The 24,818-nt window shown below is 41.3% G+C and overlaps 1 protein-coding gene across 3 annotated transcripts in view; it reads right to left on the bottom strand.

Annotated features, from left to right (window-relative positions):
* Window positions 1-569: 569 nt before the first annotated feature.
* UBE2H (ubiquitin conjugating enzyme E2 H) overlaps window positions 570-24,818 on the bottom strand; it is a 100,083-nt gene continuing 75,834 nt past the window's right edge. For 2 of the 3 annotated variants that reach the window (XM_079149812.1, XM_079149814.1), the window contains exons 5-7: window positions 23,724-23,776; window positions 8,698-8,826; window positions 570-4,743 (exon numbers count right to left, since the gene is read on the bottom strand). In XM_079149812.1, coding sequence (XP_079005938.1) covers window positions 4,619-4,743; window positions 8,698-8,826; window positions 23,724-23,776 — 307 coding nt within the window. In that variant the 3' untranslated portion in view covers window positions 570-4,618. The remainder of the gene's footprint in view (window positions 4,744-8,697; window positions 8,827-23,723; window positions 23,777-24,818) is intronic. The other variant, XM_079149813.1, reaches the window with a different exon arrangement.

Here is a 24,818-nt window from a genome sequence, read left to right as displayed (position 1 = left end):
ATCAGCAGTCCTGGTCAGACTGCCTGGGCAGCATCGCCACCTGGTGGTCAGAGAGGGCATGAGTACTAGGAAGGAATCTCCACATTGGTCTAGGGCAGTGATGGCTTGGTGGGGAAATCCACTGCTGCCCCATCTGAGGCAGGGTGGAAGCTGGCCCAGGACAGAGGGGCTCCTGTTCTGGCAGATCAGTCCCAGCAGAAGGGTGCATTTCTGCTGGCTCCAGGCTGAGCGGTTACCCTCAGTCATCAGGCTGCAGGTTTAGGAACCGCGTGGTTGGGGACCTCCAGACTATAACTTTCCAGAAGAGATGGCTTTTCAAGGTGCCAGTGGAGAGTCTTTACAGCTCCATTTCTAGCCAGCAGCCATCCATATCTGGGGACAGAACTGTGGGCAGGGCATCCTGGTTATTACGACCTGCAGGCGATGCATTCTCTTCCCACACTAATCTGGTCAACCATCTTACAAAAGTTGTTCAGAGGAACCACAGGAACATCAGGGTTTTTTGTGAAAAGTGGAATGGGCTAAGAGACATCATGGGGGCTGTTATCTTATTGATCAAGGTCCAGCCATTTGGCAAGGTATATACACATTTTATTTAAAAAAGTTTACAGTTTTCATTATACACAACTATTAAGAGGTTATAGTCAGAGGAGGCATTTGTCTTGGTGACAGACATGCCACAAGATCATCACAATGCAAGGAAAAAGGTGGAAGGAAGGAGATGGGGCAAGGAAAAAATAAGCGATAAAAAGCTTAGATTTCAATGAAGGGCTGGTAAGTCCCTTTTATCTCTTCAAGTATCACACAATATGTACCAAATACAATCAGTAAATAATGGCCATTTCTTCCCAAGCCCACAGACAAGACGAGTATTTGCTAAATTAAGAGCCCTGGCCCTTCCTCAGGTGAGCAGAAACCTGCACCTGAGAGCTGTTAACCCTCCTTTCCCAGAGGGCCTCCACTCCATCCAGTCTCTGATGGGATCACCAAGGTCTTCAGTGGCCAGAGGAAGTGTGAATATGGATTCAGAAGTCCAGAGAAATGCAGTTCTTTGTGCCCCATCAGAAATGATTTGATTTCACGCAACAAGGCTGTGAACCCCGTTAGGAAACTGATGAAGTAAAACTCTTGCTCACTTTTGTAAATGGCTTCACTTTTCTAATTGAGTCACTAAAACATTAAAGGGCCACATGCCATTTAAAATCAAACATATTCCCGGAAACGTGTGCCTAGGAACTTGACCCACAGAGGTTAGCAGAGGACCTGTCATGATTCTCAGCCATCCCAACAGGAGGCCTAGGAAAAAGCAAGTGTTAAGCCAAGGCCAACGAGGGCTTCGGGGAGCCTTTTTGAGGGCAAAACTCCTTCACAGGAGTCACTGCTCAGCATACTAGACCAGCCAGTTGGCAATCAGAACAGTTTTGAAGTGGATGAAGATTGTAGAGTTTATATGGCAACTTTGATAATTATCTCACTAGAAAATGCTGGTTGAAAATGCACAGTAACCTCCAGGAGGGTGGCGAGACTGAAGACAAACCCAAATGCAAGTGTCTGATTGGCTACCACTGAGCATGGTCCATTAGTCACCATGCTGGGCTTCTGGAGGGCACTGGGTTCCGTGCTGCTGGGCTGCAGTCACCTGGTTTGTTGGTGCTTGGTGAGAGCTTGAGCTGTCATTTGATAGGGGCAAAGGGTGGCTTGTGCTGGTAAACCACAAGGTAGGATTTCAAAAATTATGGGTACTAAGGGTAAAGAAATTGTCAGATACAGCTTTGACCTACTGTCACTGCCTCTAAAGCCAAGCATTTCAGCAAGGACAACCCCCCACCCGTCCCATCTCTGGAAGTCCGAGTGTAAGGGACACTCTTGGATGGCTCAGCTCGGAAAGGCTTTTGGTGTCACAACACCCTCTACTGCAGACTTAGTCCCCCACCTTTCACAGGAGCTTAGAGACCCAGCCAGGCTCTCTTCTCCTTTGCACCACCTGCGAGTATGAGCTCCTATTCCACCTTGCTCTGGAGTTGGGAAAGGGCAGAATTAGCCTAAGAAGAGATCTGTCCAACCAACCGAAAGCCGATTTCCCAGTGCAGAGGAAAAGGCTGAGCGCACCAAAACACGCCAGCGACCAGGGTTAGTGCCGAGATGGGTTAGTGCACAGAACCAGGGTAGTGCGATCTTGGTGGGAATCAGGAGCTTCCACTGCCAAAAGAAGCCCAATTACACCTTTGCCACACACACGACACACACACGCTGTAGCCACACTCAGACATGCTGCTCAGCCCTTGCGGCCTCCGCCCCAGCCTTCATGTGGAAATTCATTCGGCACCATTGCCTGGGCTGCCTCTCTAAGCCAGACCAGCTGATGGCTTTTCCCTGGAGCAAAGTGGAGATGATTTTCCAGTGAGGGGCTCATAGGCCTTCCCTAAACTTGGTTCTATTAGTTTTTTTTTTTTTTTTTTTTTGACAAGATCAAAACAGTTATTTTTTTTTTTTGAAAGGTAATTAGAACACTATTGTTTGTACGATATTGAAAAAATACAATTTATTGTTTGAACTCAAATCACCACCCAGCACTTCAAGCCTACCCTAAGTAGCACCTACAGTAAAGGCTACAGAACAAGCAAACTGCTAAAGTGCAGGGAAGCAGGTCCCACAGTGCTGGCAGAGACCCTCCTCCCCCAAGGTCATGAGAAGACAGAGAGCCAGGTCAAGTACACCATCACATGTTAAATAGTTAATACTACCCTTCCAACAAGCCACAAATGCTAGCGATAACTCAGTATAGTTAACTATCCACAGCCCTACAAACTGCATTTTTCAAAAAGAATAACTTTTGCTTCATGCCCGTAATCAACATAAAATTAGTAAATTCTTTGTTTTTTTATTTAGGAAAATAATCATGCTAAAATCAAGTTGTACTTTATAGATTTTCAAAGAAAAGACTGATTGTGCTTCTTGAATTAAAAAAAAAAAGGGTATCTTCCAACCTCACTGACTTAAACCTTGTCAAAATACAGCACTTCTAAACTAAAGACACACATCAGAAAGAAAAATTATCCCAGGGACATTCAAAAGTTGTCATTAGAGGCTTTTAGGATTAACTAATTCTGCTACTGTCCTACTGGTTTCAGGGCGGGGGTGGAGAGCTGCTGTCTAAAACATCTCCGAAATCCCCTCCAGATTCAGCAGGCAACACTCAGATTTGAAAGAAATTCCACCACAACCTGGACGTAGGGTTAGGTGAGCAAACAGTGAACTAGTACACACCTTAAACTGACTTGCTCTGAACCCACCCAGGAAAGAAACCAACCTTCCTTCACAACCCGCCCTACCACCACGTGTTTCTGGATCCCTTCTTCCTAGTCAGTCACTCCGAAGACAGCGGTTTTTCCCATGTAGAGCCACTTTGGGTACAAGAAACTTTATTTGTTCCAATTATTAATCATCTTAAATTTAGAATGTGTATTGGGTCTGAAATACTCATTTCCCACTCCCACAAGCATATGGTGACCAGGCTGCTGCCAGGAGTAGCAGCAGGAGAGAAAACAAAACCCAAGCATTAAAGAGCGCCCAGGGCCTTGCAGCCACCAGGCAGATCTTCTTTCCCAGGTCTAAGAGTCCACTGAGCGGCTTGTCCAGCGAGGAGACCATCTCTTGGTAGGTGAAGTTTAAGTTTGTTACCTGTCTAAGCACAATTCACACAAATTAAAAAAAAAAAAAAAAAAAAACCAAGAACAAACAAAAAGCCCCCTCCAGTTTAAAGCTCTTAAGTCCAGGGCAGCGGTCTCAGGCTGGCCCAACACTAGGATGTGACTTTTCACTGTTGGATGAGAGGAAGCATCTTCCAGTCACTTTTCTCCTCCTGTCCACTCAAAAAAGGTCTGGATTACAAGCTGTACCCCAAGAAAAATAATTGAATTCAGAAAACACTTCCAAAAGCTTCTCCAAAGCAAAACGCTGTGGCCGCAGGTCTGGTAGCGTGAAGGGCAGGAATCTACGTATAAAAACGTACTTAAAATCAGAGTCAAAAAATTGTTTTAAGTTTCAATTCTCCAATTAGCTCCCTGTTTTACACTGTTACTCCACAGAGACGGGCCCACTGAGGACTCACGGGAAGGAGCAGCTGATTCACGCACGGCTGGCTCTACATGCTCCCAAAGCAGGCCTCTTCCTCCCCAATTTTTTCCTTTCCACTTTGAAAAAGCACTATTCTATCTTCATATCCAAGAGCTGGTTGGTTTGGTTTGTTTCTTTGGAACCATCAATAAAAGAAGCAACTTTTTCCTGTTTTACTCGTGTCTACCTATCGAGCGGCTATTTCTTTTGACAGTTCAGTAGCACACAGGCTGACTTGGCCAAATGGACTTATGAATGCATGCATTCGGACCGCATATTGCTACCAAAATGGAATGTGGGAATATGCTATGCACCTCAGGTTGAGAAATGACCAAGAAATCAAGATCTAAAGGGTGATATATAATATATATATATCAATGCTATTATTCATAAAAACCTTGTTTAGTAATAAAAAAAATTGCTTTGTTTAAATATGAATATTATAGTCTGCTTCTCATGGTTAGGAAATAATAGTCTTTCTGAAAAGCAGGTGCTTTTTCTACTACAACTCCATGTCCTGGGCCTCATCTTCCGAAAAGTCAGACATAGAACTCTCCGATGAGCTGTCACCAGTGCCCTCTTCCTGCTCCTTCAGGGCCTCCTCCGTTGCATATTTTTGGATGTACTCTGCACGGGGTGTGGGAGAGAAAACACCAGGGGTGAGTGGGCAGACGTGCTTCAGTGACCCCAACGCTGCCAAGCCCCATGGAGGTTCCAATTCCCTTTCAATAGCAGGGGTGACCAGATGACAGTTGGTATGGTCACTACAGCTAAGGGGGATCCTACAGGGGAGATGGTAAAAAGCAGGGGCAGCCCAGAATGCTGGTTTTGCAGAAGGATAAGTACCTTTCATCACCATCCTGAAATGCTTAAGGGATGGGAGAAATGGGCACCCCACACTTTGTATTTTTTACTTTTGTTAATAAAACAACTTACATCCTAGATACAACAGGACTAGTTAGGATTCCACATCAGAAAATCCCCATCATTTTCAGATTTGCAGTTGTATAATTACAGTTAGCCCAGATCTATTATTTTAGGATCTACTATTTAGTCTACACAGATCCTGTCAGGTTTTGGAAGCAGCCAGCAAAAATCATCTCCCAGAATGAGCTGCAATCTGGAGGCACAGGAGCCTCTGCATGATTTTACCACGCATTATTCACCTGAAGGTTTACACTGCTAGGGCCTAGGCTCAATCTACTGACTAAAAAGGAATTTAAGAACTGCTGAATAAACAATAAACTTGTTCCTAAAATTGCACACTGTTTTCAAGTAAATTGCCTACACACAATATGAAGAGACAGTGTGAATCACATCAAGAATGAAAGATGGTGCCAGTGGCATACGCCTGTAATCCCAGCAACTTGGGAGGCAGAGGCAGGAGGATTGCAAGTTCAAGGCCCAGCCCCAGCAACTTGGCAAGAGCCTGTCTCAAAAAAAAAAACAAAAAACAAAACAAAAACAAAAAAAACCCAAAAAACCAAAAAAACAACCAAAAACCACATGAGCTGTAAATGTAGCTCAGTGGTACACAGTACTTCTGGGTTCAATCCCCAGTACCGCCCCCCACCCCCCCAAAAAGAACGCAAGCTGGTCAGGCATGGTGGTGCACTCCTGTAATCCCAGCAACTTGGGAGGTTGAGGCAGGAGGACCACAAATTTGAGGCCAGCCTCAGCAACTTAGCAAGGCCTTGAAAAAAGTGGGGGGTAGAGCAAACCTGGATTCAATTTCCACTACCCCACCCCGCAACACAAATATAAGCAGGACACACACATAATTGTCTTTCCTACTATGCTGTTGCAGGGATAGGGATAGGTAGATGGCTACATGGACTTGCCAACTTCAAGGAAACCACAGGGGTCTAGCTAGACTATTTTCCATATTTTATTTAGAAAGTTTGCAGACTTAAGACTTTAGTTCATTAAAAACTTTTTAAAATTCTCAACCATATGCTTTTTTTAGTTGTAGATGGACACAATACCTTTGTTTTATTTTTTTGTGGTGTTGAGGATAGAACCCAGTGCTTCACACATGCTAGATAGGTGTTCTACCACTGAGCCACAACCCCAACCCCATTATAACAAAAATTTATACTGAGATCATGAAGTTTAACTAGCCCTTATCTATGTAAGAGTTTTACTTTTTGAAGTGAGGAATATTAAAGCCTTAGAAATTTTATTTGTGCCTGGCTCTTTGCTTCTTCCTTCATAGAAGTTGGTACACTTTGACACTGTTTTTTGACACTGTAGTTTGATCCTATTAGCTTTCTTTAGTATAGTCAAGGGACAGCAGCTGGGTGAGGTGAGGTGGCCTATAATCCTGGCACTTGGGAGGCAGCTCAAGCACTAGCAGGGAAGCAGCTTGGGAAGGAATCAGCAGGCCCTGGGAGGGGGTCACAGCCACACAGATCCCAAGCTCTGCCAGCCACAGCATAGGACAGGCCATTCTAGGGGACAGGCTTGGGATGTGAGAGTACAGTATCAAAAGAGAACTATGTGTCTTCTTTCTTGAAAGAAATCTGAAGCACATAAGGCAGAATAGTGAGGTTTTGCTTCATTGACATACAGGTTAATAGTGGCTCATGGCAATTATTTTTATATAGGTTTGGAACTATCCATGATTAACAAAAGAATATACCTGGGTACCTGAAACTCATCCAACTGGATTGTCATACAGTGATACATTTAGAGAAGTAAAGGCGAAGATGTTGATCACCTCAGTACCAGAGAGCCTGCAATGGTAGACTTCATGCCACTCAGCAAAGATTTTTGAGCAGAAAGTGACATATCTTTAGACAGCTCCAAGGATGCCCAGTTCTTCAGGCTGTTCAACATTTAAACTTGTTTTCAGGTTGTATTTCAAATGTGCACTCTAAAATGGCAGTGACCAACGTCCAGGATAGGAAAAGGGTACGTACGCTTTGCCGTGAGGTAAATGTGCTGCGTTTGTGGTGACTGCCACACAATGGCCATGTCCAGCAGGCAGCCTGGGAAAGGGTCAGGCTGGGACACACACATTTGGAAAGCTTCGACCTGCAGGGGCACCTGAAGCTGAGAGAGTGGACAGCTCCCCAGTGGGGAACAGAGGGGCTCTAAGGACTAGTACACAAGGGAATGGTCACGTTTAGGAAATGAGAAATTTTCAGAAAGGAAAGGAGTAAAAGATCAAAGTTGCACAGAGGTTCAAGAAAATGGAACTTGAGAAGGGTCCACAGATCAGGAAATGAGGTCACAGATTCAGCAGAAATGGAGAAACAACTGTGGAGTTTAAGGCAAGGAAGCAGGAAGTTTGAAAATGAAACAGGCAGCAAGAGTCCTGACGGAGCCCACAGGAGCAGATAAAGGCTTTGAAACAAGGCAGCTGTGACAGTCAGGGTTAGAGGAGGAAGGGACAGCTGGGGGAATAAAACACAGGTTGGTGAGGGGAGTGAGTTTAAGAAATAAAGTGGGACACCTCTTATTCCTGTGTGGACAAAGAAGGTGGGAGGGCTATACAACAAAGGCTCAGCAGGAGGCAGGGATCACTGAGGTCTGAAGGCCTGAGTCCTCAGGGCATCAGAAAGATAAAATGATCACCAATTAGCAATGGGCTCCTTCTGTAACTGGGACCAGAGCAGATATGCATGAAAACTGGGCTCATGTTAAACTGCTGAGGCATAATGAATACAAGAACCACAGAAATACATTCTGCACTGAGATATCTGTTTTGCAGACACTGTTAAGTGATTCCTAAGTCAAAATTTTAATATGTTTCTCATAACAGAACTTTTTTGAAATTGCCTTTTTTTGGAATACCTGTTCACTTGGATATGCAGATACTGTGCTACATACATTAAATATTAATTTGTGAAGCATTTGCGACCTGAGTAAATTAATTACACTAGATTTATTTCTACTTTATCTAAACAAAAGCACCGAACAATACCCGAGACCTACAGAAAATGAGGAAACAAATAGAGGAAAAAAAAAATCACTGTTCAATAAATACCCCCAATGCTCCTGTTAGTCTTATGCCTAACACAGTTAAGGCTTAAGAACTACAAATAAGACCTATATATTCAAGCTCTCATAAAACTACTGTAGTCTCTTACAAATGTACCTCAGAGGACCACACATTTTGAGGAAGCCGACATTGTGGAGCCTATGCAGATGGAAAAGCTGTATTAAAACTGGGACGGGGCCAGTGCCCGCCATTCATTAAGAGCAGGTGCACTTTCACCAACTGAATTTCTTCTCTTTTTTAATGGCGCGCTATATATCCAGACTTTCCAGTGTGAAAGTGCTCAAACACCAGAGGTGGAAAAGTCAATGAACATCAGTAAACCACTGGAGCTTTAGCCTTCTTTCACACATTTTCCTTTTAATGAAATTTCAGCCCCACTAGTATGCAAACTGTTTTAATCTTGGGAGGAAAAAGGATTCTAAATCCTAAGGGCAAGCCAACTAGCAACTAGAGGCTGGCAAGTGCTACTATAGCTGTCACTTTTTAGGTCTGAGAAAAACTGAGGAACTAAGCAACTTAAGACTTTAAATGACTTAAGTTCTTTTGACTAGAGTTTAAACTATGTACCTTCTTACCTTTAATTTTCTGCTTGTATTCTTCTGGTCGATGGAGGTACATGGCTGCAGCATCACCATTGAGAGGATCTATGGGGTTAGGATAGGCCAACAACTGGGGCAGGAAGGATTCAAATATATTGGTAAGATCTGAAACAGACAAACAAACAAGCACTTCATGCATGGGAACAGGAACATGCAAGTTCACCTAATCCTCAGCTGAATTCAGTAGTCAAACCTGCTTACCTTCTCAGATTTTTTTCTTAAACTACATGAGGATGACTTTCCATAAAAGTGTGTTCCACTATAAGTGGCCTACATTACACATAGGTCCTTTTATTACAGTCCTTTTATTTTTAAATTTCGAGGCAGGGTCTAAGTTGACCAGGCTGCCCTCGATCTTGCAATCCTCCTGCCTCAGCCTCCTGAGTCACTGGGATATGCCACCATGCCCAATTTCATTTTAACTTGAAGAACCAGATTCAGATATACCTGATATTTGCTTTGAAAGGCAATGCTTTAAAAAAAAAATTTTTTTTTTAATTATTAATTTAATTTTGTGGTGCTGGGATGGAACCCAGGGCTTCGAAATGCTCAGCAAACACTCTTCACTAAGCCACTTCCCCAGTCCCAACTTTCCAATTCTAAGTCACTCTATTTTCCAAAATGAAAATTTAGAAACACTGCATATATTATTAAAACTTGTGCCAATACTCTACAGCACCCTGTATTCTTACAAAATGAGCAGTTTCTTAAAATAGCCATCTTCTACAACTTTTAAAATCCTCTAAAAAGTATTCAAGTGTCAGCTCTTCTAAGAACTGAACAAAATTGCACAGGATTTGACATTTTAATTCTCATTGACTTCTTTTCTTTGGTACTAAGGATTGAACCCAAGGGCACTTTACCACTGACCAGCATTCCCAGTACTTTTTAATTTTGAGATAGGGCCTCACTACATTGCTGAGACTGGCCTCAAACTCGAGACTTTCCTGCCTCAGCCTCCTGATTCCCTGCGATTATAGGTATGCGCCACTGCACTCAGCTGTATTTTTGTTTTTACAATGAGCCTTCTATGCAGAGTTACATGTGAATGTTGCCAAGTCACATCACTTGAGAGTCACGGTTTTTAACCAGGGGTTTTGCTCCCCAGGGGAATCTGGCAATGACTGGAGACATTTCTGTTATCATAACTAGAGGCTGCTACTGGAATCTAGTGGGTAGAGTCCAGGGATGCTGAAGCATCCCACAGTGCACAGGACAGCCCCCTATAACAAACAATATTCTGGACCAGAGCTATAGTGCTGAGGCTGAGGAACTCGGCTCTTGAGAAGGGGTGAGCAAAGCTTTTTGCAAAGTATCAGTAAGTACCTTAGGCTCTGTGGGCCCCTTACATCTGTATTCAACCATCAGCTCTGCTACTATAGCGCATAAGCAGTCAAAGATAACAGCTAAACCAATGGATGTGGTTGTATGCCAATAAAACTACCTAGAAAAACTAGCAGACTGTTTGTTACACTCTGCTCTAGAAAACCCTCCAGTTAAGAAGTGACTCTTCCTGACCACTGTAAGTTTAAGAAACTGAGCTGTTAGAATACTCTAGAGCTGCACCATTCAACAGAACTTTCTGCAGTTATGAAAATGTTCTCTACCTGCACCGTCCAAAACAGCAGCCACTAGTCACATGGCTAGAATGACTATGTGAATAAAATTTTCACTTTATTTAAATCCAAGTTAAATTTTAATGACCACTAATGGCTGGAAGATGCTGTATTAGGAGACACAGGTCTAGAGAATGATGTACAGAGGCCCTTAACAGCTAGATACTGAAACCAAGCAGCTCTCCTTTTTTGGGAGGGTACTGGCGATTGAACTCAGGAACACTTGACCGCTGAGCCATATCCCCAGTCCTATTTTGTATTTTATTTAAAGACAGGGTCTCCCTGAGTTGCTTAGCACCTCACTTTTGCTGAGGCTGGCTTTGAACTCTCCATCCTCCTGCCTCAGCCTCCTGAGCCACTGGGATTATAGGTGTGCGCCACCACACCCATCTTTTTTTTTGGATACCAGGGATTGAACCCAAAGGCATGTTAACCACTGAGCCACATTCCCAGTCCTTTTAAAAAATATCTTTTCGAGACAAGGTCTTGTTAAGTGCTTAGGGTCTCACTAAATTACTGAGACTGGCTTTGAACTTGCAATCCTCTTGCCTCAGTCTCTGGGATAACAGTTGTGCACCATCATACCCAGCCTTTCCTCTTTTTTTTCATTTTTTTTTTTTTTTATTGTAAACAAATGGGATACATGTTGTTTCTCTGTTTGTACATGGCGTAAAGGCATACCATTTGTGTAATCATAAATTTACATAGGATAATGTTGTTTGATTCATTCTGTTATTTTTCCCTTCCCCCCACCCCTCCCACCCCTCTTTACCCTCTATACAGTACTTCCTTCCTCCATACTTGCCCCCCTCCCTAACCCTAACTCTAACCCTAACACTAACCCTTCCCTCCCCCCCATTATGTGTCATCCTCCACTTATTAGCGATATCATTCGTCCTTTGGCTTTTTGAGATTGGCTTATCTCACTTAGCATGATATTCTCCAATTTCATCCATTTGCCTGCAAATGCCATAATTTTATCATTCTTTATGGCTGAGTAATATTCCATTGTATATATATACCACAGTTTCTTTATCCACTCATCAATTGAAGGGCATCTAGGTTGGTTCCACAGTCTGGCTATTGTGAATTGAGCAGCTATGAACATTGATGTGGCTGTGTCTCTGTAGTATGCTGATTTTAAGTCCTTTGGGTATAGGCCAAGGAGTGGGATAGCTGGGTCAAATGGCGGGTCCATTCCAAGTTTTCTAAGGAATCTCCACACTGCTTTCCAGAGTGGCTGCACTAATTTGCAGCCCCACCAGCAATGTATGAGTGTACCTTTCTCCCCACATCCTCGCCAACACCTGTTGTTGCTCGTATTCTTGATAATCGCCATTCTAATTGGGGTGAGATGGAATCTTAGGGTGGTTTTGATTTGCATCCTTTCCTCTCTTAATCCCTGGGTTGGTAGGTGAGTTTTTTAAGGTAACGACAGAAAATACCAAGAAGTGAGCAAACTAAGATTTACAAACTCTCCATTTTACATGTAAAGAAACCCAGGCACACAGAAGTTAAGTAACTTGTCTAAAAGGCTGGAGTTCAAACCTGGGAGTATCCACTATGCTACCACTGTTAATGGATTAAAAAAAGGAGAGGGGAATGTCTCAACTTTCACTGTGGCACAAGCTCCCAATAGCTCTGCAGCAAAACTACATGCCTTCTCGGGCAGGGGAGCCAAAGTCCATGGGCTTAAAGACAAGCCCATCCCTTTCTACAAGTTCAGGTCCAGCAGGACAAGCTCTAAGCTCTTTCTCAGAAGCAATATGCTTGTTTCTGCCATGTTGTTACAGGTGCCACTCAGAAGGATTAGCTGCCGACCACACCTACCAAACAACAGAAACCTTTACAAAGTACAGGTTCTGTTCTCTGTAACACTGAGAAGTGCTTCAGGGCTAGAGATATTGCAAACAACATATTATATAACCAGGGGTTTCCTGGGTCCCAGGAAGAGATTTTATACCCTTCCCTACTACCTTTAAGTTTCTTCAAGCTACCAATAAGTGGTTGTGCCTACGTGTTTGTTCCAAACAAGTAAAAGAGCCCTTAATTATTAGTTCTTCCTTCCTGTGTTAACACACTTCTGATCCATTTTTACAGACATACTGAGTCACACCTACAAAACAGAAGAGCAGAAAAGGAAAGCCCACAGCCTGGCTCTGGGTGAAGACAATAGCTTCTGCAGGCTTAGATGTTCTGGTTCTGGCTGCTATAAAACAGTGTGAACTTCCTCAAAGTGGCTAATAAGGGTGCTAAGCAGCCAGAATCCTCCCAAAAAGGATATCTCTTAAATATGCAGATAACCTGCTTTTAAGATAAAGATGTTGGAATGGCACAGTGGCACATGCCTAAAATGTCAGCAAATTGGGAGGCTGAGGGCAGAAGGATGGCAAGTTTGAGGCCAGACTCACCAAGAGGCTGTCTCTCTTTCTTGTGTGTGGTACTGGAGATGAACCCAGAGCGCTGTACATGCTAGGCAAGTGCTCTACCATTGGAGCTACATCCCCAGCTTGTGACACCCTGTCTCAAATTTAATAAAAGAGCTTGGTATGTAGGTCAGTACACCCAATCTAGCGATTACAGTCAGCTACCTCCACTTCTGGCCGACCCAAGATCCCTGTGAGGCATGGTTTTTGATAAGCCTTAGACTAAATCCGCAGGTACTAAAGAGCAGTTCTACAGCATTCGTGCGACTGTGACACTCTTGCCTCAGTTAAGGCATAAGAACTAATGATTTATGTTCATATTTTTTAAAGACTCAAATAATGATTTCTCATTAAAAGCAGCATCATTTACCTCACTTAATCTGGAGCAGTGGCTGCTGGGTGAGTTAAGTCTTGGCTGTTTATTAAAATCACCCAAAAAGCTCTTTCAAGATGTACTTGCTGAGGCGTCATACTTACCCCAGGGCTTCCAACTTAGTGACAAGCTGGCCTTTGCACGTACATGATACAAATATCTGAGCCTAAATGAGCAGCCGGGGACACTAGCCCATGTGGCCCCTATCCCCAAAGACCAAACGAGAAGGGTATGGCTATTTGCTTGTGGGTTCTTTGGCAAGAAAACACAGGTTTGGCAGCTGAGCGGAAGAGGCTCTGGCTGCGCAGCCTTCCCTGAGTCTTCCTTCTTTATGCACAATGAAGTCACAACCACCTTCTTCAGGTGGAGGTATGCCAAACCACAGGCAGGAAAAGGCGGATCCATTCCAGAGGCATTAAAAGGCTGCTTTAGAGAATGGCAGGGCACACGTTGCCGAACACAATGTGGGTATCTAGCAGAGCAAATTCCATTAGGATGGAGATTTCAGCAAAATGCAAGCTGGGTCCTCAGTGGTGAGCAATGAACGAAAACCTAGTCTAATCTCAGGCCTTCCCTGACTTGCTCTTTGACCCTGGGCAGGTCTCTTCCTCTCTGCATCTCAACTTCTGCAAAAGAGAAGTATAATACTGCTGGTTCCTTATCAGGAAGTAGTACACATTGCTAAAAATGACTCTAAGATCTGCTTCAAACTGCACCAAAGGACTACACTATTAATGCAAATGTAATCTCTTTTTTTGGCGGGGGTGGGGTGGGGGGAGGAATCAGGGATTGAACTCAGGGGCACTCAGCCACTGAGCCACATCCTCAGCCCTATTTTGTATTTTATTTAGAGACAGGTCTCACTGAGTTGCTTAGTGCCTCACCATTGCTGAGGTTGGCTTTGAACTCTCTATCTTCCTGTCTCAGCCTCCTGAGCTGCTGGGATATAACATCTCTTAGGAGTAAAAATTTCAGCTACCTGTAACTCTTAAGGATTACATGCTAATTTAAATGAGTCACAAAAAAAAAAAATTGCTTTCTTCAGGTTAAACTGCTGTGGATGTTCAAAGCAGGACCTGGTCTGCTCCACCAGGAAAGCAGGCCTCACTTAGCAAGCAGGCAGTCATCTTAGGGTCTAGTATTTGCAGGATCTTCATTTGTTTTTTAGGTTTTTTTTTTTTTTTTTTTTTTTTTTTAAAGGTACCAGGGATTGAACCCCAATATACTTAACTACTGTGCCACATCCACAGCCCTTTTTGTTTTGAGACAGAGTCTCACTAAGTTGCTTATGGCCTTGCTAAGTTGATGAGACTATGTGATCCTCCTGCCTCAGCCTCCAGAGCTGATGGGATTACAAGCGTGTGCCACTGTGCCTGGCTCTGTTTTTCAGATTTAATACTAAAAAAAAAAAAAAAGCTATAACTCAGAAAATACCACTATCAAATAATATTTACAACTAGGTGTCAAGAATAATTGAAGCCATTCCTACTTTCTCAAAAGTCACCTCACTCACTCCCCATTCTACTTCTCCCTGTCCCCTGGATGCCCATGGTTAGGCTCCTTTTTACATACAAAAAGGTAACTTAAAAAAACTTATTTGAAAAGATAGCAGTCCCCTGTACAGCAGTGTAAATTCTGAGGTATTTTTAAAAATTAGTTTTGTATCCTCTCACCTTGAGAAGCCTATTCTTAAAAGTTTATTTTACTTATTTTGGGGGGGATCAAGTCATATAATTTTAAAGAATGATGTTATGATTAGCAATTATGTTGATGATTACCAAACCTTTATAACCTGTCCTTCACATTTCCAGTTTTATCAGACTTGACATTAAAATTACCTCTCGGAAAACCATTCCCTCCTCTTAAGAGAGTAGATTAACTGCAACACCCTCACCCGTGGGCTCCAAATCTCCAGAGGAAAGGTAGTTAGGCTTTCTTCTTATACAACACTCAGTTTCCCCAGACTTGCCAAGAGCTGACAAAACACCTCTAGTTCCTCTTCTCCTCAGCATGTCTCGTCAAGCCCCATCTATATTCCAGCCCTGGATCAAGGCAGCCATCTTCTGGATGGCCTCAGGGTTCCAAACTCTTCCTTTTGTAATCAGAAAAAAACTTCCTTAAAACAATCAGGTAATTTCTCATCAAGGCCAAGTTCCCCTTGCTCATGTTCAAACCTCTTCCTACTTTAGAAGCATGCTACCAAACTTACAATTCTGTCTCTCTTCCCTCTGGTGGAGGACTTCTTGCTGCCCAAGATGAAAACCAAGAGCGGTCTGTCTCTAAGGTATCTACCCGTTCTGTAATTTATTAAGGAGAAGGGTTGAAAGAAGGGGAAGAAAATAATACATCCTGCTCACAATTAGAAAGGGAACAGTGCACAAAACCCACAACGGGTCAATTCTCATGTTCTAGAACTGAGGATTCCCTCTGTGATTTACACAGATCTCATTCCCTGGGTTTCTGGCCAGTACAGCTGAAACTAATGGCTAAATAAGCTGTGGCCACCTGGGAATTTCAACCATGTTATTCATATTCTTATTACTAGGGAAAATCAGCTGCTGGCCTTTCCAAATCCCCTAGGCTGACTTCTGCCCATCTTATAAGAAACTGTTGAATTCATCACCATCAACTGCCAAGCAAGTCATCAATTGATAAAGGAACAAAGCCAACCATAAAAATGTAATTTCTTTCTTTAGACAAGTTTATTTTTTTGGTGGGGAGAGGGTATCTACTGTATGTATAAAACCCAGGTAACCAATTTTTGGATGGTAAGATTGAGGGCTGGGGCTGTAGCTCAGGGGTCAAGCGTTGGTCTAGCTTACCTTTTCTTCTCATACCAAGGGGAGAGGAAAGTTTGGAATTAGAGTAAATAAGATTTCCAGATTACCTTTATATGTAATAATCTTGGGTTAATTAACACATTGTCATCTTTTGCTCTTTTGGCCATTCCTAAGAAGTTGCAATAATAATGTATTTGTTTTATTTGATTCATTGTACACAAATGGGGTACAACTATCATTTCTCTGGTTGTACACAAAGTAGTGTCACACTGTTTGTGTAATCATACATGTACATTCCATTATCTTTCCATCCCCCGGCCCCCTCCCCACCTCTTATTTTCCTCTATACATTCCATCCTTCCTCCATTCTTGCCTCCCTCCCCTTTTACTTTCTTGCTTACATCCATGAACATTAAAAAACCGAAATTCTTATAATCCTAGTGACTAAAGGCTGAGGCAGGAGGATCACTAGTTGGAGGCCAGCTTTAGTAACTTAGTGAGACCTTGTATCAAAAAATAGAAAGGAGTGGGCATGGTGGCGAGGCTGAGGCAGGAGGATCACAAGTTCAAAGCCTCGCTACTTGGCGAGGCCCTAAGCAACTCAGCAAGACCCTGTTTCTAAATAAAATATTTAAAAAGGCTGGGGATGTGGCTTAGTAGTTAAGTGCCTCTGGGTTCAATCGCTGGTACTGAAAACAAAGAAAGGGTTGATGGGGACAGAGCTCAGTGGTAAAGTACCCCCAGGTTCAATTCCAAGTATTTAAAAAAAAAAAAAGTTAAAAACCTATGTACCTCATCAACCAGAGAATCCTGCATTGTCCACAACTGGGCAGTTGTTACACACTGGGGGAAAATATATCTTGGGGTAAGCAGATGACCAACACCCAAAGGGGCTTTAAAACTTCATTAAAGCCTATCAGGAATACCCTCAGATAGGCAGGCAGACTTCAAAAGAGAAAGGGTTTTAAGATTTAGAGTAAGATTCTCTAAAATGATTATTTTGAATCCAAATTCAACAAACAAGAGCCTACTCCTCTGTTTCGAGGGCACACAGGTGCAAGCTGGAACAGTCCACCCACAATGACCTCCTGTGGTGCCACGGTTACAGGCCCCATTGGCCACAATCTGTCATGCCAGATATAGTTTGCTGAATGCTACCAAGCAACAAATACAACGGTACATACCACCACCAATTTGCTAAAAGGTAAATTAAAGAGTGTACATAACTACTGAACTGAGAGGGTCTTATGTGTGGATAAACTATACAAAGGTCTGAACTCTTAATCCATGCTAGTTCGTGGATCTTTTTAAAGGTCTCGATGCAGGCAAAACCCAAAACAAATCATAATACCTTCCTCCTCATAACTCTTCTGCTATTATCAGGGATTAAGGATTATTTAAAAACTCAAAAGAAATTTTTTACAATGATATATTTAATGTCACTTGGTGGTAGCATTTTGGCTTTTAAATATTCTAAGCTTAGAAATGGTTCTGTTGTATGTGGGAAAAGGGCAATGTCAAAGATGCAGGGTACTAAAACCTAGAGAAGAGCGGATATTTCTGAAGTACCAAGTCACCAAGATGAGGTGTGTAGTTATGTAACATGGATGACTTTAAAGCATTCCAAACCCAGTTACCAAATCATTTCCTATTCGTTGCCCAACAGCAACATCCCCACCCAATATATTTAAGTTGCACAGTCTACAGAAGAAAATGAATGTTCCTACATAGATCAGAATAGATCAAACAGCTCTTGTTCACTGAAACCACTGTTCATTGCTTTGCCAATCTCAAAACATTTCTCACCTTACTGAGGTATTTTTTAGAGGTCATTCTAGTTCGAACCTTATGTGCCCTTGCTTACCTTAAGAGATTGCAAGCTAAAATACAGTAATAGGATTTGTTATTAACTTTTCTGAAATGAAAGTAGTTAATGTGTAATTAGCTAGCTAGGTATTCTTGCAGTTACACTAAAACTCCTTATTAAAGCTTTTAATTACTAGGTAATAATTTAGTTGTTGTTAATGCCAGAAAAGAATAACAAGAGACAATGTCATGCAATCATAAGTGTTCATGTATGGGGAAGACTTTACTCACATGTTGTAATCACAAGCAAAGGAAAACAAATCAAAATTACTTATCCATATCATCAAGAATGAAACTTGAGCCCTGAAAACTACAGCTCCCAAGAAAGCAGAACACAGCTGTGACTGTCTTTCAGAACCATCATGTTCCGTGATCCACAAAGCCTGGACCACTCCATTATAATGCTGACCACCAAATATGGTATGTCTTCCTTCTGCTTCCTTTTTTTTTGAATGGTTTTTGAATGGTACTAGGGACTTAACTTAGGGGCACTCTACCACTGAGATATATCCCTGGTCCTTTTTATTTTGAGACATGGTACCACTAAGTTGCCCAGGCTGGTCCTGAACTTTGATATTCTTCTGCTTCAGCCTCCCAAGTTCCTGGGATTAAAGGTGTGCACCACCACACCAGGCTGAACTTGGTATTTCTGCTGAATTTCGACTAAGTGTTCAACCCACAAAGACTCCATTTTCCTGGGATAACTAACTGAATTCCTGAACCCCATATTTACACCACCTCTGAAGATTTCCAAGCAGATAAAGGAGGTTGGTCAAGGAGGTAATTTGTATTGCTGAAGTCAACAAATCCAAAACTCAGCATATTCATATTTCTTTATTTATGATAGGTGACATTACTCCTAAGTACTGAAAAGAAACGGCTCTACCTGACCCCTATCTGACTCAGAATGACACCCAGCCACTCCAAAGGCAGGATGATGTCTGTGATTCCAACATGGATGGATCAATACCGAATACTGAGTTCTGGAACCTATTCAATAGTGTAGCTGTTAGCCAATCAATCATCCAAGAGCACAAAGATTTCTTATCAGTGTGATAACATTACAATGTCTAGAAACAGCATGTACTAATGCAACACAAATCATTATTTAAAGAAACAACTACCTTGAGCCAAATCTGAATTATTAGGGAAGATGCACAGGTTGCTTGGCTGAAAAAGTGAGATAACTAATAAATCTATGTCTTAAGTTTTTCCTAACCACTTTGTTTCTCTTGCCTAATCTCCCAGTTCCTGACACATTCCTTCTGTGGTAGTCAATTTCATTTGTCTGTTAAGAATACCCTACATTACTAATGAAGTAATATTCTAAATGTTATTTTTCTCCTCAGCAAAGAAACAGTGGGAGTGTAGTATTTACTGGTTAACAAGCTTAAACTTATTTTATAAGAAAATAGTCTTCCACTTTATTTGTAGAATCCACAACACAAGTAATTTGCCAGTCAAATGGGGATGATCACAATGGAGGCTGGAGAGAGAAATGTAAGTGCAGATGTCAGCATGCATGATATCACACGGTACTGCAGCGACGGTGCCGCAGCCCCAGGAGTTACGACTGAGGATAAAATACATTTTGGAGAAAATCAGAAAATGACAAAATCAAAGGAGGGTTTAAAAAGCTACCCACGGCTTAACAAACTCTTTCCGTCAGTTCTTAAAATTACATTTGTTTTTGAAATTGAAATCCAAGATCCCCTTGGCTGCATTTTAAGTTTCCCCGTGCTTTTATCACAACTGTCTGGAATAACAGAAAGGATGGTAAGAAAAGATGCTATCATGCAAGAAGCCAAAATAAATAATTTTGTCACCTGCTACTTTCCTTTTAAAGTCACAAGAGTAGCAATAGATAACTTCAAACTGATGACAAGCACCTTTATAAAATTAACTGTATTACCCACTATAATTAGTTCTCTTGCAGAGTTAAATAAAATAAAAAATTACTGGGTAATTAAACTATGATTATGCCAATTTTGAACTTCTGAATGAACAAGCTGCACATACACTTGGTAAACAGGAAAACAGGATGAAAACAGAAGCCATATGTCAAATGGGCTGCCAGCAATCAATTTTCTCTGGGGAGATAGAGGACTAAATTTACCATAAAGATAAACATTTTTAATATCAGGTTATAATAAGTATAATCTAAACTTTATACTACACATATGTATACCCATTGCAAAGCACACGCCTGGAGCAAAGTGAACTGCAGGAAATTTCACAACCAACTCCCTGCTACTCACCATATTATATAGTAGGGGTAGGTGTTGAAACAAGTTTCAGGTGCCAGGCTAAGCCTTTTGCTTTTCAGTTGAATAATTACGCTAACATGCCAACTTTCTCCTGTTATTTAGTATTAGATTGTTTTTCGTCCTTTGTACTAAGATTCTCTTAAGAATCACTGTAGGAAATGAGTGATTCAGAATTCATTAATTATGTTCTAACTTTCAATGCCAGAGCTTCAGCAGTTTGTAATAAAAATTCAGTTCAAATCAAGAAAAGATAAGTCTTAAAAAAAAAAAAAAAAAAAAACCTTCAAGGTCATTTGAACCAACTCTTCTTACTAGTACTGTACGTGTGACTGGGAATTGAGCCCAGGGCTACATCCTTCGCCATTGTTATGTTGTATTTTGAGTCACTGAGTTGCCCAGTTTAGCCTCAAACTTGCAATCTTCCTCCTACCTCAGCCTCCTGAGCAGCTAAGATTTCAGGTCTACATCACTTCTACCAGCTTCTACCAGTACTTTTATATATGTTATATTAGCCTGCTTCTAAAATGTCCCATGGAAGAAATGTTGAATTTTCTTGAGAAACTGTATTGAGTAAAATGTCATCAGTTTTCCCATAGTCGGTATACTTTTTTTTTTTGAACCAAGGATTGAACCCAGGGGCACTTAACCACTGAGCCACATCCCCAGCCCTATTTTGTATTTTATGTAGAGACAGGGTCTTGCTGAGTTGCTAAATGCCTAGCTAAGTTGCTGAGGCTGGCTTTGAACTTGTGATCCTCCTGCTTCAGCCTCCTGAGCTGCGGGATTACAGGCATGTGCCACTGTACCCAGCTACTCAGTATGCTTTTGTTCAAACTGGAAATATTTGTGTTTTCCAGCACTTACCTGTAATGTTAGTGTACCCATACTCTTGTTATGGAACAGTTAGAATAACTCATACAGATGCAATGTGGAAATCTGCTTTCTGTTTCTATTAACTTTTTTTCTTTTGTGGTACTGGGGATTGACTCTAGGGGCTCTCTGCCACTGAGCAGCATCCCCAGCCCTTTTTATTTTGGGACAGGGTCTTGCTAAATTCATGAGGCTGGCCTCAAACTTGCAATCCTTCTGTCTCCTGAGTTGCTGGGATTACAGGTAAAGGCCACCACACCTGGCCTGTGGTTTAATTCCTGCTGCTTATTAAATGTTTTGCAAATGCAAGAACATACCTAACATTTTATAAATGTAATAAAACCTTAGTTACGTTGGCTTCTGCTTTAAAATCTGTTCTGACACTCATATAGCTGATAGAAACGTGAAAATGGTGTAGCAACTTTGGAAAATAGACCGTCATTCCTCAAACAGGAAAACAGTTACCATATCACCTACCAAACTTACTCCGAAGTACATACTCAAGAGAAACGAAAACCTATGTCCACGATGAGATTTATGCACAAATATTTACCAAGGGATTATTCACAATAGCCCAAAGTGGAAATAATCTGAATGTCCATCATCTGATAAACACATGAACAAAATGTGGTAACAATGGAATATTATTTGCCCATAAAAAGGAAATTCTGATATATGCTATGTCAGGGATGGGCCTTGAAAACATTATGCAAAATTAAAAGAATCAGTCAAAAAAGAAGACATATTATATAATTCCACTGATAAGTAATGTTCAAGACAGACAAATCTATAGAAATAAAAAGTAGATTAGTGGTTGCCTAGGGCTGGCTGGGGTGGAGGGTCGGGGAGGGAATGACTAAAGACACGACCTTCCCTCATTCCCTTTGCAGTATCAGGGATTGAACCCAGGGGCACTGTGCAACTGAGCTGCATCCCCAGCCTCACTAAAGTGCCAAGCCAGGCCTCAAACCTGTAATCTGCCTGCCTCAGTCTACCAAGGAACTTGGATTACAGGTATGTGTCACTGTGCCCAGCATGAGTTTCTTTTAAGAAAATGTTCTGAATTGTCTGGTGATGGCTGTTCGTAGCTGAATATACTACTGAATTACACATTTTCAGTGGGTGATTCAATAAAGCAGTTATTAAAAAATTTGTCCTGAGACATGAGGTATTTGACAATCAGCAAACCTCTTCTAGAAAAAAAGATCTTAGTCAATCTAAAGTCATTGTAATTGAAACCAGCTTGCAGTATTTTGATATGTACACATTTCTAAAATGTGAAAGTAGTTTAAGAAAATACATCATTACTTCAGATAGTCCAGGGAGCCTGCCATGAGACATTTTTCTTTAAACCTCCAAAAATCTTAAAAAGAATCCATTTAATCAACTCACAGTATATGTTCTCTCTTGTTGCCTCATCTCCTTAAGCCATCATCTCCCTAAAACTCTCAAAACAGTAGTGGGCGTGATTAATTTAAGTTAGCAAAGAGTTGAACCTGTACTGTACACGAGGCATGGTTTTAGGTGTGTGAATGTGTCTATGTGCAGACAAGCAGCAAGACAAAGACCTTATTCTTGTGGAGTTTTTAACACAACAGGACAGAAGAAACTATAAGTGAGTTTTAAAAACTTAAAGTAAGGTACTGTACAATGGAGTGGTTAGGAAAGGAGGCTTCTCTGAAGAAGTCATGGTTGAGGTGAGAAAAGAAGGTACAAATCACACAAAGATCAGGGAAGAGAACTGCAAATAGAGGAAATAATTCCTGACCAGCAGAATGGGGTTGGAGGGTTAAGTGCGTGCTGACCACCAACCCTCCTCTATGATTCTTATTCACTAACTAGCACAAAGATATCTGGGAGATGCCTTACCTACCTTAGACCATTAAAATGTCTCCCGACTCTTCAACTAAAGGAAGCTGTCTTGTGCCCTTCAGCAACTGTTCTACCACTCACGCTTGCAAACCATAATGGACTGCACTAAGAGTCCCAGGACTTTTAAGACAACACATGCACCTGACAATCTTTAAGGTAGGACACAAGCTAGCAGCACCAAAAAATGAAGGTAAAACCAACAAATACAGGGTGCAAAATAAAACTGGGCCAGAAAGAACTACAAAATATGAGGGTATCTATGATGACTGCCAACAATCAGAGGAATCTCATGGGAACCTCCAGAGCAAGGGATGTCTGGCCTGAGAATTTTTGACATATGCGTAGAACAAACAGATTTATCTCTAACTTCAAATATACTCCAAAATATTTTCAGCTCCCCAACCAGGTCACAAGCTCAAGGAGAAAAGGCTTGATACATCTCATATCTCTGATTTTCAGTTTAGTGTTTTGCAAATGGTCCATTCATTTGTTGATTCACTGCAAGAGATGGGTTATAAGAGCTTGTGGCCTTTGAAAGAGATGATTCCTGGAAACCACTTACTACACCATTCATCTCATTTCAGAGGGACATTCCTAAGAGTTTTTCTAAAACTAAACCATATTACATATAAACATGGATATACAATGTGCTTCTGAATATACACATATTTAAAATGTCCACATATGTACTTGTGTGCCTATTATACGTATGCCTTAAGTTCAGAATCTCTCAAAATTATTTTAAACTTGCACTGCTAAACAGAAGCTTGTATTTTAGAGAATATATTTTTTCACTGAACACACTTTATCATTCAGTCCCTCAAAATTCCTTCCCATCCCCAACAAAGCATCTTAAACCAGAGAAGAAAAACCAAACATTTTCTTAAGCAGTGTCTCAACATCTCCAAAAGGTATTCCATGGCCAAACTCACCATAGAGAGCTGTCCAAGTTTGATTAATTACATCTAGACACACAGTTCCTGACCTGAAACAGATGGAAAGAATGGCATTTAAAAAAAAAAAAAACCAGAAAGTTAGTTGCATGTATCTGGCAACTAATTTTATTTATCAAGAATAATACTTTTAATAGGTCCTTAAATTAAAAAAAAAAAAAAAACAAATGGGGCAAAGTATGATGAGCAGTAAAATATTTACAAGGTCATAGGTGTCTCCTTACAGACTGAAAAGGAAAAATAATTATACAACAAAGAAACCAATAAACACCTGAACCAGGTGGTCAGAATTAACATTGGGAACAGGGGCAGACAGAGTTGTGACACCCTGAGAAACAGATTTTCACTATGTGGTGAAGTAAGCGTATACCCTGAAACCAATAAGGAAACAGACAACTGAGGGACAACTTATAAAATAAACTGCCTATATTCTAGATGAAAGTAATTTTAAAGAAACATAACAAACATAGGCAATATGTGGTTCTGAACTAAATCTTTTACTAAAAGGGGGAAAGAGTACTAAAAAGTACATTACCACAATATGGCAATAAAGTATTACATTAAGTTCCTGAATCTGGAAACTACTTTGATTATGTAGGAAAATATTCTTGTTAGGATGACTGATATGCTGAAATATTAAAGCACAAACGGACACAATGTACTTATACAACCTACTCACGCTAAGTTCAGAAAAAGCTCACAGGTAAGCGGTATGAGGGCAAAATGGAATGCTGTGAAAAGCAAAACTGCAGTCCAAATGATCACGTATCCTAAGCAGCACTGGAGGGACAAAACAGGCTACACTGGAATCATTTTAAAATACCACTAATACAAGAAAAGGAAAATTAAGATTCATAACTGAAATGAAACTAGTCATTCATATTTGCCTTTCTCTAAAGAACTAAGAAATACTTTTAAGGGCTAAAATATAGCAAATCTATATGCTGAAAACAGATCTCTGACCTGTGTCTATACAATGAGAACTGAGACGTGGAATATTATAAATGTTAGCTGGATATCAAGGGAAGCGAAGGACCCAGGCATGACAATGAAAAAAACAATACAACAGGTGAA

This window comes from Sciurus vulgaris (genome assembly GCF_902686455.1).
Source record: "Sciurus vulgaris genome assembly, chromosome: 8".
NCBI classification, from domain to species: Eukaryota; Metazoa; Chordata; class Mammalia; order Rodentia; family Sciuridae; genus Sciurus; species Sciurus vulgaris.
Note: the sequence above shows the minus strand (reverse complement) of the source record. Positions and strands in the feature narration are given on the sequence as shown.